The 17,504-nt window shown below is 42.7% G+C and overlaps 1 protein-coding gene across 1 annotated transcript in view; it reads left to right on the top strand.

Moving 5' to 3' along the window:
- Positions 1-2,154: 2,154 nt before the first annotated feature.
- The window catches only part of rhpn2 (rhophilin, Rho GTPase binding protein 2), a 49,324-nt gene continuing 33,974 nt past the window's right edge, over positions 2,155-17,504 (top strand). The window contains exons 1-2 of the mRNA XM_080729943.1: positions 2,155-2,385; positions 13,203-13,318. Of these exons, the coding sequence (XP_080586069.1) occupies positions 2,317-2,385; positions 13,203-13,318 (185 nt within the window). The 5' untranslated portion in view covers positions 2,155-2,316. The remainder of the gene's footprint in view (positions 2,386-13,202; positions 13,319-17,504) is intronic.

The following is a 17,504-nucleotide window of genomic DNA, read 5'->3' on the forward strand; positions in this document are numbered from 1 at the left end:
AGTAACACAAAATCTAACCACACAGCTCTTTGACTGACAGGTTGGGAAATAACCCACATTGCCACGGACTCACCCTACAATTAACACAATCACAGAGCAGGCATCACAATCTCACAGCAATAAAAATACAACAAAGCTGCTGCAATCCTGAAACAGCCTCTCAGCTCAGCTCTTGACATTACGCACTCGTTACCAGGCAACCAAACCAGAGACACTTGTGGCCAGGAGTAGCCTTTAATTTGCAGGCAATAGCCACCAACCAGCCCGCTACAGCTAATCTATCTTTAATTTACACATGTAGCTGAAGCAGCACATATGCAGTGTGACTTTCAAGTCCGACGGTGGAAAGCTTTTAGTTCAGCAACTTTGTAATCAACCAGTAGTAAATAGTGCAAGCATCAGGGTGCACCGCTACAGTGGACAGACAGTTCCAGTGATCCTCCATCCATGGTCATGATAAGGAGCAGTATCACTAAAGACATTATATATGTGTGTGTGTGTGTGTGTGTGTGTGTGTGTGTGTGTGTGTGTGTGTGTGTGTGTGTGTGTGTGTGTGTGTGAGATGTAGAGTGGTCCAAGAACAGATAAGTCACAGGTTCAATCCCAACAACTTTGGCATGTGTCCTGTCAACTCTTGAGCAAGGCACGTGACTGAATCCCTCTCTCCTCATAAAAGCATCGGTGACAGATAGGCTATAATACTAGAATGTGTTTGACTTTTACCTGAGGGTTTTGTCAACTTGGCTGACAGACCAGCGGAGCCGACCCATTTATTTTTATGATTGTGCAAATGAGAGCAACATACGTAGTGATTACGTACGTGTCTTTGTGTATATGTCACGGTTAGATAGAGAAACTGTTAGATCGAGAAACGGAGCGCTCGTCGTGCGGCGCGGGGTGGAACAAGCGGTCGCTTTGAGCAACAACAACGTGGCGTCGGCAGGAATGATAACCTCACCCCACGGAGGTTATGGTTAGGGTTAGGGTTAGAGTAAGGCATAGTAAGCTAATGGCTAAACACAGCCGAGCTGGGCTAGTAAATAAATGAAAGAGAGTTGCAAACGAGTGACGTCAGCACCTGCACTAGTGAATGGCTGACTGGCTGTTGTCGCCATGTGGTGGTGATTGGTGTGTGGTGAACTACAAAACGAGCGCTCTTACCACAATCTCACTGAGTTACCCAAACTGACTGTAACATATACACTATCGGTATGTGTGTGTGTGTGTGTGTGTGTGTGTGTGTGTGTGTGTGTGTGTGTGTGTGTGTGTGTGTGTGTGTGTGTGTGTGAGGGTGTGCCCTTATGAAAGTCTATTAAATATTAACTCAATCTGCTGAAAGAGCTGCAAAATATTACATCAATCACAATGCATTGGGTTTACATATTTGAGGTTTCTTGGTTTTATGGTATGAAGATCTTATTACTTTGATAATACTAGTTGGCCAGACAATAAGACAGATATATAATAGCCAGCATACACAGTGTAGGAAATGGGATATGGTGCACCAACAGATGAATAGTTGAGTAGGCCTATTGCTGCACTGTGCATGTAAAATGCATGTTTTCTGTGTGGTTTCAAATTTAAAATGTCTTTATATCATGCACCATTATGTAACAACTCCACCTTTTTATGTTCTTACAACAGTATTCACTATTGTTACAGTAACTGTCTGGTGGTTCCACCTGAGTAAATTCACATGCATAATCTGAGAGAGAGAGAGAGAGAGAGAGAGAGAGAGAGAGAGAGAGAGAGAGAGAGAGAGAGAGAGAGAATAATTTGCTGCCATTTGTTGTGAAGATTGATGAAGTGAATGCAAAACATTGCAGTACTGCTGTCAACTTTAAAAGTTTATGCCAAACTAACCTTTTCTATATGTATAGCCTATCTACATAAAATGTTAAAATAATTTAACTTCTCATGCCAATGAGCTCCATTAAATTGAATAGAACATTTAGAGATAAAGAGAGTTGAAAATTGAGAGAGAGAGAGAGAGAGAGAGAGAGAGAGAGAGAGAGAGAGAGAGAGAGAGAGAGAGAGAGAGAGAGAGAAACATTACAGCAACAACTCCCCTGTCTAAATGGGAGGGGCTTAAGACTCAGAAACACATCCACAGCTGGGATCTCAGATCAGATGTGTTCAGAGCTCAGAGAGCGAAGGAGGTTCAACTGACTGCGACACAAACCACCTCCACACACCTGTTGAAGAACAGGGACCAACATAAAAGTTCGGAATTCGTTCCGCTTTTCTCTGAGATTCACTGAAAGAAGAAGAAGAAAAAAAAAGAAACTACTTTTGGAGTTTTCAGACGTGTCAACAATGACGGACACGCTTTTACCAAACGGTATCAAAGACCGAGGGGGAGAGAAGCAGAGCTACTTTAAAAAGGTGAGTCATAGTTTACCAGCATATACATATAGGTCTACTGTACATAATAGTAATGCAATATAATATTCATAGTGTCCCCGCTGTAAAATAATAAGTTAAACCCCCCATGGTAGGAAGTGCGTGTGTGTATGTATTCGTCAAATAAAATAAAGTTGGTTATATTACTGTTCAGTTTTTACCTGTACGTGGGAGAGAAGACATTCTACTCAAAATGAAAAATCGGACAGTTTAACGTTGCTACGGCCTCGTTACTTAAAACATTCACTGTAGCCTACTGCACAACACATGTACATGCGTGTGTAAACATGCACACACTAGTCTATTCATAAATACTTGTTGTTGAACATTTAACTTTCATAAAGTGTTATACGTGTCGTAGACCTACTTCATGTTGTGTCCACTCTGATTGATTGATTGATTGAAGACTTTATTATAAGTTTGCATAGGAAAAGGTACAGTTTCATGACGATACAGTTCACTGGTACAAGGTCTACTAAAAGGCAACCCTAGAAAAGACTAAGCTTATTTCCACAGGAAACCATTAAAGTATCTCATATAACATTGAATGACATACGAATAGAACACAGTACTATGCAGTAGATATAGTCAGAAAAAAATAATAAGAAAGAACAAGGAACAGTAAGGCAAACAGAAAGTATATAGCCTACAAAGAAGGGCAGGGGAGGGGCGAGATGGCGAGTGGCGATTGGCGACATATCACATCAGTGACATTTACATTAAAACATAACTCTTCACTCACTGTGTTCTCCTCAAACTTGTTATTTAACAAACAGTGAAAGTGGGCTCAGCACAACGTATGTCTTCCATACCTTAACCTTATCAGTGTGTGTTGATGATATTAGCGTGTGAAAGAACTGATACTTTCTTTGGGAAACCTGTTCTTCCACTTTTAAGTTGTTTTGCCTGTTGATTAGTTTTTTGTTTTGTTGCTATGATATATTCTGCAATGACTAATACACACTATAAACGGCATGTTGCAAATATCTGGAAATCGAATTATATAATGTTAACTGGTATGTGTTATAAATAGTTGCATAACATTTGACATTTGAACACAAGGATATTCTCCTGTAATGTGTAATTAAAAAAAGGTCACTCCAAAGGCACTGAATTGCTTTGTCTAACTGTTGGGATGCCATTGCCTGACCCTTGACTGGCCTGCACTCCTTCTATGGCACTACAATGCAAATGTTTATAGCCATTGAGTCTTGTGTGTATTTTAATGCTGTATTGTTTGTAACTTTTTCTGTCTCACTGCTGCTGATGCTGTTCTTTTGGTCAGTTTAACTGTGAAGGACAGTTTTACTATCTTCATGACCAGTTTGTTAGACAGTTAGGTAATGCTTTACATTATGTTCTTAGAGGCTCAGAGGATGAGATGCAATTAGTTGAGCTTGATTGGTAGACTTGGGCTACATCGCTGTCTGTATGTCTGTCTGTCTGTCTCTCTCTCTCTCTCTCTCTCTCTCACACACGCACACACACACACACACACATGCGCGCGCACGCACACTTGCAGTATGCTACTTATTTGTCTACGACGCAGGACATGGAAAGAGGAAATCATTAAGGAAAAGGAGAAGGAAGGGCTGTCAGTACCAGGTGTGTGTGTGTGTGTGTGTGTGTGTGTGTGTGTGTGTGTGTGTGTGTGTGTGTATGGGGGGGGGGGGGGGGGGGGGGGGATGGAGGGAGTGGGTGTCTTGCCATTAATAGCATCATGTCATTCAGTGTCACAGTGGACAAGTGTATCAGAAAAGCTATTTAGAGAATGTTGTGAATGTCATACTGAACACGTCATCGTGTGTATGGTAGTAACACCAATATTGATTGAGTTTACTGCTCAATCAATCTTGGCGTGTTTTTGAAGTTGGCCATCCCCCTCAGTCTTTGGGTGGGTGGATGTGTGGGTTTTTGAGTTGGATTGAATGCATTTCCACATGCATGGAACAGGCTCGACTTGACAGACTCGACTAGCTTCATTTTCCACTGCAGATGGTACCCCTCTCAGTAGGAGAGTGCTAAACAAAGCTAAAGTCAAAGCTCTGACCAGTCAGTAGTTGGCAGTGTTTTAATGTCCCCTTTTTGGTGTCACCCCAGCTCACTTGTTGGAACCACAACTGAGGTGATGCCAAGAAGGTACCAGGTGCTTTTAAGCTGCTTCCTTGCAGTCGAAAAGTAACTTAAAACATCACGTGGTCTCGTGCTGTCTGCCTGAAAAAAGATATCAGCGATAGTCCTAGATTCCCAGAAGCGTGGGTTTGTTCAGTGGAAAGTTCCTCTCAGTTCACCTTCCTTTAGGAGAAGACAGGGTTAATTTATGTTGCATTTATATGTTTTATGGAATATGACGCCTAGGCCTATCCATTATGCAAATTTTGCGGTGCAGTGGTCTATTTGCATATTCCCCTCATGCCTAAGCCTGGCTCAGGACTGTAACAGGGAAAGCAAACCAGTTCTATAAAAGTGGTCTTGACAGCTACTTGACTTGAAGTTGATCTCCTGTCATGCTGAATGTACTGTTGGCCTGTGGATATGGATCATGTTTGTCAGTCATTTTTGTTGACATAATTCTTGAGCTGTGATCAATTCAAACAAAACATTGTTCATGTTTAAGTTGGCACACTTGGTATCTGGCTGCCATTATTGTTTGGTTTTGTTGACTGTAATTTGTTGAATGCTAAAGGTGTTCTCTAAACAAATAGCTCACAACCTCCTGCTTCACATTCTCGCACACATTCACACCTTGAAGCTGCCTGATGTGACTGCAGTCTAACATTGTTTAGTCTTGCGTGGTTCTGCAGTAGTATCGATGGCCAGGGGCGACTCAACAAAACTGGGAAAGTCCAGTCTTCCATCGATACTGGTCGATAGCGTTCCCGACCCGCTGCCGAAAACCTTCAGATAAGCTCCCGATGGCTACCTGTCGCCACCCGATGCTTTCCAACAGCGATTCGTGGGAGATTCTGTGCTGTTAAGACCTGCCTTGCCTGATGATGGGGAAAGAGATGTTATCTAATGATACTTTACCATGTTCTCTAGTGTGTGCGTGTGATCATTGGTGATCAGTTTGTGTGGGACTGCGGAGCACAGTGCTGTCAGTTCAGGCATGTCTGTGTATGTGCGCAGCAGTGTGTTGTTGTAGATGAGTCTGGTGTTTAAAGGGTCTTTATTGGGGCCAAGCCCCGCGCCCCCCAGGTTCACCATTCTGAACCCTGTCTGGATCCATGCTTTGTCTCCATTTCCTGTCTGTATAAACACTGCAGCTGTGCCAGACACACAACTCTACAGAGAGAACTAGAAGCAGTGCTCTTCCGAGCACAGGTCTCCACCAGGCCGTGCGTCCTGGTGGTGCTACTGTATAATAGGCCAATGTAAAAAGGGTGGCATATGTTCTTCACCTTAGATCTTTCATGGCAATCGGACGCTGCATGCATGATTTCAAGCATTGTGTTCCAAAAATGTGTTTTTCTAAAGTCTACCTGCTGGTGGCGCTATAACAGGACAATGTTAAAAAGGTAGCATTTGTTCCTTGACCTAGTGGGAATATGTGTGGCAAATGTCACGGTAATCGCAAGCTGCGTTGATGATTTGAGGCATTTTGTTCAAAAACGGAGCAATCCTGCAAACTTTGGAAGCTAATATTAGCCAATCAGGATGGAATGTGAAATATCAGACGGATTGGACTTGATCACATGACTATAGAGATACTGTGTACCGATTTGCATGATTTTTGGATAAAATCTCAAGGAGTAATATCCAAAAATGTGTTTTACATAAGTCAGGCCAAAGGTGGCGCTATAAAAGGCTGATGTGAAGAATGCAGGGCAAAGGTTTATCCTTAGCCTCTAGGGAGTGCGCTTACAAAGTTTGAAACTGATCGGTGGAGTTATAGGTAAAACCACAAATCGGGCTGTTATAGCGCCACCATGAGGCTGATTAAAAAAAAATTAAGTGGCATTTCTTCCTCGGCCTAGTGGGAACGTGTGTGCGCGATTTCATGATAATTGCACTTTGCGTTTGTGATTTGAGGCATTTTGTTCAAAACGGCTCAATCCCACAAACTTTGGAAGCCAATCTTAGCCAATCAGGATGGAATATGCAAAATCGGACAGATCCGTGTCGATCACATGACTGTCGAGATATTGCCTACCGATTTGTAGGATTTTTGGACAAAATCTGTAAGAGTAGTGCACAGAAATGTGTTTAGCAAACATCGGCCACTAGTTGGCGCTAGAAAAGGCCCATTTGAAAAATTTAGGGCAGAGGTTCTAGATTGGCATCCAGGGAATGTGTGTGCTCACTTTGGCAGCGACCGGGCCAACGGTGACTGAGATTTGGCGCTCACAAACTGCGAGGACGCACGGACGGACGGACGGACGGACGCACGGACGCACGCACGCACGGACGGACACACGGACGGAGGGGAAAACATACTCTCCCCTCAGCCTTCGGCTGGTGGAGACAATGAGAGAGTGAGGCTAAAGTTCAGCCCCTTATATCAACCTGTTTCCTATTTCACACACACAGTTTAACAATGTATTTATGTCCACACATATGGAAAGCAACACAATACTTTGCCAGCCTTTCTGCCGGCATCCCAAGTTGTCGAAAACCCTCCAACAACCAGTCTGTGGGTATGTCCTAGGCTGGATCACCAGAGGAAACAAAGTTCTTAGTCTTGCACTGCTGCTTGGTGTTAAAGCGCTCTCTGTAGTTGTTCTCGTGGGCCTGTAACTAGAAGTCCACGCATTGCGAGGACAGTGCACGGACATACCACTGGAAGGCCACCGGGTCTATTGCCTCTCTCCCGGTAGCTGTTCATGGGAGGGGCCGTCAGGTAGCGTCGGCTGTTGGTAGATTCCACCGGTGAATGCCTTCTGCATGCAAGCTACATAGTCCACATAAAGTTACAAATGCATCCACTGCTGCATCTACTACATTGACGATGGTAGTTACAACGGAGCAGTTTAATGTCATGCCCAGCCTGCCCAGGACACACACACAAACACACACACACACACACACACACACACACACACACACACACACACACACACACACACACACACACACACACACACACTCTTTCTTTAATATTCATTTTGTATCTGGATGAATTCTGGATGAAAAGTCAGGAGTCAGTATTGTCACCACAGGACCTCCCTATTCTCTTTCTTTCTTTCTGCTCTCCATCTTTCTAGTCTTTTTTTGAAAGCCACAGGGTCAATGAGTACGATGCTCTCATGATTCTCTAAATGTTAAACAGACTTGTGATCTGGAAACCGTTTTTGTAAATTTTTAAGCCAAATGGAGCCAAGGACCTTTTCCCCTTCCTCTCTCTGTCTTTCTCTCACCCACTTCTCTCTCCCTGTCTCCCTGCCAGTGAAAAGAATTGCAGTGGTTTGGCGCAGTTAAAGCTGCAATACAGGAATAACGAATAACATTTTATTTTAACCAATGTATGGTAGTTAATATAAACTATAAATGGCCTCTGCAGTGTCTGGAGGTGGTCTCCCAGTCCCTACTCTTAGCCCTACCTGAAGCTCATAAGCCGAATATCTCCGCTGGCCAAAGGATTCCCTCTTGGGTGAGTGGTAGATATTTGGTTTAGCCCAGGTTCGAATCACAGATGTGACAGTAACAGTTGCAATTTCCTCTCCTTGTTGGGAAGACATAAAAGAAATGTTAAGGGTCATTCACACTGAGCACTATAACTATATCTATAGCTTAAAAGATGTTCACACCAACTATACAAAAAAATACAATGGTGAAAAAGATAGTTATAGTTATCTTTATAGTTATCGTGCCCAGTGGGAACTGGGAACGGCGCTTAACTTTAAGCAAAGTTTCTGAAAGTGTGAACTGTGAATGATTAACTTATTAGAGAGGCTGTCCTGTAACCGAGTCACACGTTTGATTCTCGCAACAGTCATGTTTCCTGTCCTTTCTTGAGCTGCCACCACCACCTCCTCTCTCAGTACAAATGTATATAAATCATTTAAATAAGTAGGGATGCCAGGCAAATGCCGAAACACCTAAATGTAACTGTCTGTCTGACATGAGCTTTGCAGTATGACTCTGACTTGACCAAAGTGTTATCACAATATTTATGAACCAATTAATTATAATCAAATGTCATAGTCTCCATAGTTTAACGTTTTCTCTAAACCTCCTTAATTGTACAATTCAGCATGTTTGGGTGAATTGTTACATCCTATTGTCACACGGGCAGGCACTTCCCTCCAATGTTGTGGGTTGAATCCAGCTCCTGACCCATGTGTGTGCAGATTAATCTCTTTCTTCATGTCGCTATTCCTCTTGGTTTCACTCTCAAATAACTTATTTTAAAATATCTTTGTGCCCTGGAAGTATATTTTCCACATATTATATTATACTTACCGGTAGATACATTTTGGCCAGTCAAAAATATATATCTCTGTCATACGTTCTGTAAAATATACACTTTTAGTCAATGAAACTTATGGTCCATATTTATTTTGGTATGGGATAACGCCAGAGTCCTGGTGTCCAGATGAAGCAGGGATCTGCCCCCACCCCCTCCCAAACGGGTCTCTGCCAGCCCCTGGCTCGCTACCGCGCGGAAAAACCACAGAAGGAAAACAGCCGAATCGGCATGTTTCTCTTCTTCTCTTCTGTCTCGTTCCAATCCTCCTCCTCCAGCCGTTGGTCTCAGGGAGCCCATTGACGTAGTAGAAATCAGCCCCAAAGCCTGTCCTTCACCCAAACCAAACCACACAGACAAATGAACAGCATGTGCCCTGGACTACTGACAACACCAATCTCTCTCCCTCTCTCCCTTTCTATGCTGCTATAGTAACACCGAGGCAAGAGGTCACCAACAACTGTCTTGTTTCTTTGGGTTTTAAATTGTAGTAGTCCTCTTCATCTCGAGTGGTTCTTTGTTTAGACAGAGTTGAGAGGGAGACATAAACTAGCAAAGCAAAGAAACTAGGGACGCTAACTGGGAGACAGAAAGTAGGAAAGCTCAGAGGACTGGCAGTGTGGCAGGCAGGCAGACAGCAGGAAAGCTGCAGGAGAGAGGGACAGTAGGGAAGCTGAGAGGAAGGCTGATAGCTAGGGAAGCTTAGAGGAAGACCGACAGTAGGAAAGCTAAGAGGTAGACGCAGTAGGAAAGCTAAGAGGTAGACACAGTAGGAAAGTAAGAGGTAGACACAGTAGGAAAGCTAAGAGGGGGTACTGTGGTGTAGGGGAGATGTGGTGACAATAGACCCTGGAGGTATTGAGCCTGCCTCACCCTACCCTTAGATATTAGCACGAGGTCTGAATGTGCAGCTCCTGAGTCACCACAACATCAGTGGGCACAATCTCTCAATTGCTTTTGTTCACTTATAAATACTGTCTTTTTGAGAGAGCAGGGAGTGGCGAGTGGGTATTGTGCTGCCATAACTAGTCTGTGGTTGGATGCAGGGGTGAGGTTAGCCTCTATCTGGCTCACTGCCATTCCCTAATCGGCAGTTATATAACCGACCGACCTCATGAATCATTGCTGTACATATTCTTTATGAGGTGTTGTTTCAGGAGAATAGCGACTTTGTCATGGTGGCTAACAAGCTTTTATCTACATTTATTAGCCAAAGCCTTCTTTGTCCTCTTTGCTGTTGGGTGGAAATCGTGTAGGTCCAAAAACTGTACTTTTCAGAAAATGGAAAAATAACCCATGTTTCATGGATCCACTGTAGTTATTATTTAGTCACAAGCTCTTGTTAATATTTTGCATTGGTTAAATATTTATAAATCCCACAGACAGACATAACCACTTTGATCCTGGGGTCTCATTTTAAGCTTAACTTTACAGATGAAACATTTCATAAATGTTCAAACTTTCCCCAAAATCTTTCAGAAATGGCACATCTACAAGCTCCTAACACATAACTCATAATACAGCACATTATGAGCTATTTTGACTGCAAAGTACAAAATAGGACATTCATTTATGAAAAAAAAACATGAATATAGAAATACAAGGTTTCTGCCTGACAGCGGCGGTATCTTGTCTCTATTGTCACACATCTTTGTAGGCTCACAGGAATGTTGTCTGACCACTGTGTCTCTGACCATTTCACTGCTTGTTGGTTGTTCCCAATAAAAGAAGTGATGTTTTGGGCTTATTGTTGGATAAGAGGGTGTTACGGGACGTCCCTATCTAGGGGAAGGAGGGAGGCAACGTAAGGACTGCACTGGAGAGGGAAAATAACTGGGGTTGGACATATTTGGAGTGTTGTGAGCCCCAGCATTGTGTTTTTTGCTGGTGGTGATGATGATGATGATGGGGTGAGGACTGTACTCCCTTTGTGCTCTGCTCTAATGAACCCTGGTCCAACACTGGACAGGTTCAGCATGACTGGTCTGTTATAGTCCAATGGGTAGAGCAGGACACTGGTTGGATAACAGCCCTGTGCCAGGCATTCCCGCACTGTGCCCACTCATACCTAAAAAGTAAACATCCACCAAGTGCAATGTTATGGTGGTTGAGGATAAAAACATCAAAGTGTCGCCGCACACGTAGCCTCTGAGGACTAGAGCACAATAAAAAACAATGTTTCGGACCAGCAATGCTGCCTTCATCAGGGTGGGTTGAGGTGAGGATACTGAACAAACCTTTATGGTTTTTTGAAAGAATATCAAAAAGAATATGATATCTTTATTCAACCAGGCCTACAGCCAGGTTAAAGTGCTGACACGAGGATAGTGTCTATACCAGGGGTCTTATAGACAGGCCAAGGACCCATTAGCTGAGAGAGATATGAATTAGGGACCCCCGCTCCACTACATATTGGATTCATATTAAATAAGTATTCTCAGACATTTAACGACTTAAACCCTCAATACTTTGTAATTGTAAACTTCACCTTTGGCTCGGTACTTGGTCTGCTCTTTTTGTCCCTGTACAACAAACCACATTGTGATCTTGTATACCTGCTATTTCTGGCTAATGTTCGCTCAGGCTCAGAATATGGATGTGAGGGTTCAATAATTGGTTCATATAAAATAAAAAGGTCCCTATCTCACAAAGATTTGGTGGCCCCCCCTGCAGTATCTCTGAGAACCCCCCAGGGGTCCCCCTGTTGAAGACCCCTGGTCTATACTGTAATGTGGTGGTCACAGGTTCAATACCTGCCTGCCTGCTACAGTAGCCATGTATCCTTGGACAAGACTGAATCATCATTGTATCAATAATTTTAAGCATCTCTGTGTGAGATAAAGGATTGTGCTGCAAATAGACATTGACTGAAATGTCACTGCTGACTCAGCAGAGTTTGACTCTTGTCGGAAATGTCTTTACTGAATACAGGTGAATTGTGCGTTTGGTAGCGTCACGTTTAAAATGTCACTATATCTGTGGTTTTGATTGAACACCTTAACTAAAGGTTATCTGTCAAATTCCAAGTAACAGCCAATCATCCATTGCACAAGACACTGAATTCTTGCCTGTTTAGTCAGTGGTCAACACGCACGCACGCACGCACGCACGCACGCACACACACACACACACACACACACACACACACACACACACACACACACACACACACACACACACACACACACACACACACACACACACACACACACACACACACACACACACACACACACACACACACACACACTAATGCCTGGGTGACCTACCTTCAAGTGCCACTGTTGAGCAACCTTGCAATGCATGTATTTTACCCATATACCTCAACCCCTGCTCCACTCACCCAGCGGTGCACAGCCTCCACCGCTCAGTTCACGCGGGTGTGGTTTTTATTTCTGTATACATAAATTATTTTTTAAAGAAAATAACAATCTATTATTAGTTACTTATTAACACTAACAGCAGTAATAATAACAAGTATTATTGCTATTAATTAACTGTGGTACCTCTAGTGGATAACTGTGATAAAAATGCAGTGGAAAACTGAGAAAAGATATGGCTGGGACGCGAGAGCAACATGACCATTAGAGTCAAAGACACAGTGAGTGCGTAGGAAAGAGTTCCGTACATTGCTCAAGGACCCTGGCAGGAGAGAGACATGAGGACACTTTGCGTAAGAGGGTCAGCTAAATGACTGACTTGTGTGTGTAGATTTGTAGGACCGTAAACTGTTTCATGTCAGGTCATATGCCTAACAGCTGGGAGACAACTCAAAGATTTATTTAAACGGACAACGCAATCATACACAGGGAAATGTGGTTCAGTAACTTCAGTAACAGCAATACCTGAATTATCTTCTCGAGAAATGGAACAAAAATGTCACATGTGTTCTGACTTCTGAGTATGTCAGACACACCTGTGGGGGCAGGGCGCACTGATGTCTTGTATCAGTATCTGTGTGACTATATGTGTTGACACAGTGAGGCAGGGCTACTGTTTATGTGATAAGACAAGGACATGCAATGGGTTGATAGAGGGAGAGGCCCATGGAGAGAGGGAGGTAGATCCATGGTCTGACAGTCTGAGGATAGAATGGCTCCGTCTCCACACTACTGTCGCCTCCTATTTGACAGAGGAGAGTGAAGAAGAACCACTGTCCCGCTACTGTTCAACTTCCAACATCGGCTTTATTGTTCATGACGACCAGGTTCAAAGGAGTGGGTAGAATGGGCAGCCGTGGCTCAGGGGTAGATAGGAATCGTGAGGTTCCAAGTTCGATCCCTGCCTCTCCCAGAGTTAGTGTCGAAGTATCCTTGAGCAAAGACATTGAACCCCTAACTGCGTGAAGTTGTTATTATTATTAGTAAATGTGTTATTATGTCATGTCCTGCAGGGCTGCAATCCGCTGGCCCAGACCGGGCGCAGTAAGCTACAGAACAAGAGAGCCACCCTCAACCAGCAGATCATCAAACAGATGAGGATGAGAGCGGGAGCCGAGAACCTCCTCAAGTAAGTCTACGGCCTGAATATACCTAAAATGTATTAGCTACTTATATCCAATCAGGGTGAAGGTTGACAATTTATTAAAGACTTTAAGCAGAGTAACCGCATTATAGATCAGTATAGCCATGCCTCCATGGCCTGACCAACAGCCCCACAAGTAGGGCTGTCACAATTATTACATAATTCTAAATGGTCATATGTACTGTCTGTAAGGGCGATGCACAAATATAGTTACACAAAGTACAGATTTGCTGACGGAGTGAGAGTGTGCATGGAGGAGTCTGAGCTGTTAGATTGACAGCTGTGTAGTCTGTCCTCCACACACAAGATCATTGCATAAGAAGATCAGAACAAACATGCAGAAAACCTTTTCAATGTCATTCATTCAAACCTTTATTTATTCTCGAAAAGACATTGAGGTTGCCCTCCTTTGCAGTGCCATCGAGATACATCACAATACAACAACAATATTCACAAAAACAGACAATACAAAGCCAATTTAAAAACCATTGCAGACATTTGTGGGTAGGTTGTCAATTAAAGCTTTAAATTGACCGTATGTTATTGGAGAACATATCTTGAAATTTAGCTGTAGGTCATCCAAGTGTTTGGGCATTAAAGCAAAAGGCTGTCTTCCTCAGTTCAGTGTTTGGGGACCTTTAATGTGAGCCAGTCACTGTCATTTTCATCTGCGTTCATACTCACTGCTCACCTAAGCATTGTAATATACTACATCCTGTAATTGTCACATCCTGTCTGTCATCTTAACTCTGCTCGGGGATACTTGATCTGTCAGCTGTTTTTATTTATTTATTAATCTGTTGTTTAGTCCATTGTCTGAATGTATGATCTATCAACTGTCTAACTTCCACACACAGTCCTGAAGATCAACGTTTAGATTTTCTTATCACATTTTTATATACTGGGGGAAAACTGTACATGACTTGAACACACAATATATTCTCCAGCACATACTTATATCATTGTTGTCTTAATTAATTTGTGTCTTTATTTACATTAGTCGTAAAAACAAACAAAAACAAGCTTTATTGTCCCATATTCTGTTGTATTCAAATCTGGATCATGTTCCTTGCTGTTGCAACAGCCAACATGTGAATCCATAGTTTATCTAAACATAACACCCACGAGGATCACATACCGTAAATACAGTACTGTCCTGGTATTACGGTAACACCCCAGACGGTTTAAACTTAAGACCTGGCACGCCTGGTAGAAAATTGACCCAGCCTTCCTCGAGGACCACTTAATTAGCGGATTGAATAGCAACTAGCAGTAGTAACAGTACCAGAGTACTTTACATGACAACTGTTTAATAATTTAAACTAACAGGCATGACAGAGACTCCTATCAAATTTATACTGTATGACAATACAAGTCATTCTAGGATGTGATTATACTGTAAACCTAATGCCTTTATGCTTCTCATACACTAACAATGCCTTTATAATGTGTTGCTGTTCAGTTCAAGAAGAGTGCTACTGATAAGATAAAGTTTATTACACACAGTGAGAAACTGGGTCGTAAGCTGCGGAGAAGAGGATACAGATTACATAAGTGGATCAAAATACAGTAAATGATGGAAGAAGTTGTTTGTTGTTTAAGTAAAAGTATCAATACGCTATTATAGAAATAGTCTGTTACAAGTACATGTTTGGTATTAAAAATGTAAAGTATAGGCATCAAGAGCTACTTAAAGTACCAAAAGTAAAGTGTCTCTGTAAAAGTACACATTATGCAGAAGGTTTCATTTCAAATGTATACAAATCCTTTGAAAATGGCAGATTTAAAAGCTCACAACGTGATCTGCTATTTTCAAATTGTAGTATTGTAGTGGAGTAAAAGTACAATATTTGCCTTTGAGATATACCTCGATATTGATATTGATACTGGTTCATATTATCGCATAGTGTAGGCTGATCACGTCTCATGCCCTCCCATCAAAACATTACATTTTGATTTGAATGTATGAACTGGCTTGGAGAGTAGAGACACACATGCGTGAGCTCAAAATCACATACACAAAAGTACAGAAGTTTCACTCCCACTGACAGTATGGTTACATAACACCATGGCCTAAGGCAGCTATTAAAGCTACATGTAGTGTCCTTCTCGTCACCCCACCCATCCCTCCCTCCCTCCATTCATACAGAGCAGAGTAGACAGCTGTACCTCACCATTCACATACGTCACTACTTTGGCTCAGCTTCTGTCACCTGCCAGAGACGATGAGATGTCTCTCCAGGCCTCATCAGGACCGACTTAAGGCAAAACACCACAGAAGATAAGATCAAAGCCCTGCGGGGAACAGCGTTCTTCACGTACACACACGTATGTATCACTGTATAGTGTATACAATGCGCATGGGAGTGTGTGTGAACATTAAGACCCAATTTCGTGCGTTTGAGGTGACTGATGATGACACTCTAATTTCCTTGTGATGATGACAGTATGCTTAGGTCTGTCACAATAATCTCCTTGTGATGATGACAGTATGCTTAGGTCTGTCACAATTATGACATAACCACCTGCAATTATTTTCGAGCAACGATGCTGATGAGCAGTGTATTATGTAATGGATATGGATATATTATTGGGAAATATGAAATCTAAACCCAAGTCACCCAAGTCAAATCATATTTCTCAGCACACAACATAATGATCAATGCAGAGAAAGCCATGGTTGTCTACTCTACAAATTGCTCTATACTTGCTCTAGTCCAGTGGTTCTCAACCTTTTCAGGCCACGACCCCCAAAATAATCATATTTCAACCGGGGACCCCCCAACCTGTCAAGCACTTGGAATTGTAGGAGTTGGCATTACATTTAGTTTGACTCGATCTGTTCCATTGTAAAAATAGCCGATCTACATGCTCACAACGCCTCACAGATCTGCTATTTTCACAATTTCTTCCTCTAATATTTGACAGTTTGACCAATGTTTGACCAGAGGTAATAAAAAGGTCTTTAAAGTCCTTGAATTGTCACTCTAGAAATGTGCAGATACCCTGTAAAACACTTATACTGTTATGTTGGTCTGTTTACTGTTGAGTGAGAAAACAATGTTAACATTTAGCTAAACATCTGGGGACCCCCCAGAATAATTTGGGGACCTAAACATCTGGGGACCCCCCAGAATAATTTGGGGACCCCCCCTGGGTCAGTATTTAGTTTTTGGGTTGGAATGATCTGGTCTGTCTCTACCTTTCTCTCTCTCTCTCGCTCCTCTCTCTCTCTCACTCCTCTCTCTCTCTTTCTAACTTCAGGATTAGTGGTTTCAGTCCTTTCCATTAGTGGTGTGTGAGTGGCTGCACCCAGTGACGAGCTGCCAATAAAGGTTTTTGTTACTGTTAAAGAGCAGGCCAGCTCTGAGGAAGCCTGATGACTATTACTTTTTCTCTCTGTAGAACGGCCGGTCTGCTCTACTTCATATTCCTTCTTAAGTTTTAGAGAAGCAATGGGTTAAATTAACCAGTTGAATGTTTTCAGTATAATTCATTCATACTAATATAATACCTCTATCAATAAAATGTGTTTACTAAAGGACGGTGGACAGTTCACTTCACTGTGTGTGTGTGTGTGTGCGCGTGCGTGCGTGCGTGCGTGCGTGCTTGCTTGCTTGCTTTCTTGCTTGCTTGTGATAAACACACCACACCTCTAGGCCTCTCTGCTGCTACCATGCTCCCATGGTTACTGTGTTATTAGTTGTCATGCCAGCAGAAGCATTAAGTCCTTGGCACGTGTGTGTGTGCGCATGTGTACCCACTTAATGGAGACGGGTGGGAGGTAGAGGGGGGTTTCTTGCCAGTGAGCTGCAGGCTTCCAGGAGGAGGAGGGATTTGAACCCAATCCCTAAAAGAAGATGGAACTTAACTGTTGGACTGTCAGTATTTGTCATTTTCACCAGCTGCTCTGTATTGTATTATACTTAGTCAGTTCAATTCAAAGGAGCTTTATTGGCATAAGTATGTATTATACTTACTCATACAATGGTGTTGCACACCGAAAATAGTCTAGACCAGGGGTCTTCAACAGGGGGTCCGGGACCCCTAGGGGGTCCTCAGAGTTACTACAGGGGGTCCTCCAAATCTTCCAATCCTTTTTATATTAACAACTTGAACCCTAGTGTCCATATTCTGAGAACTGTAGCCAAAAATAGCAGATCTACAAGAT

The sequence above is a fragment of the Nannobrachium achirus genome (genome assembly GCF_963921795.1).
Source record: "Nannobrachium achirus genome assembly, chromosome: 7".
NCBI lineage: Eukaryota > Metazoa > Chordata > Actinopteri > Myctophiformes > Myctophidae > Nannobrachium > Nannobrachium achirus.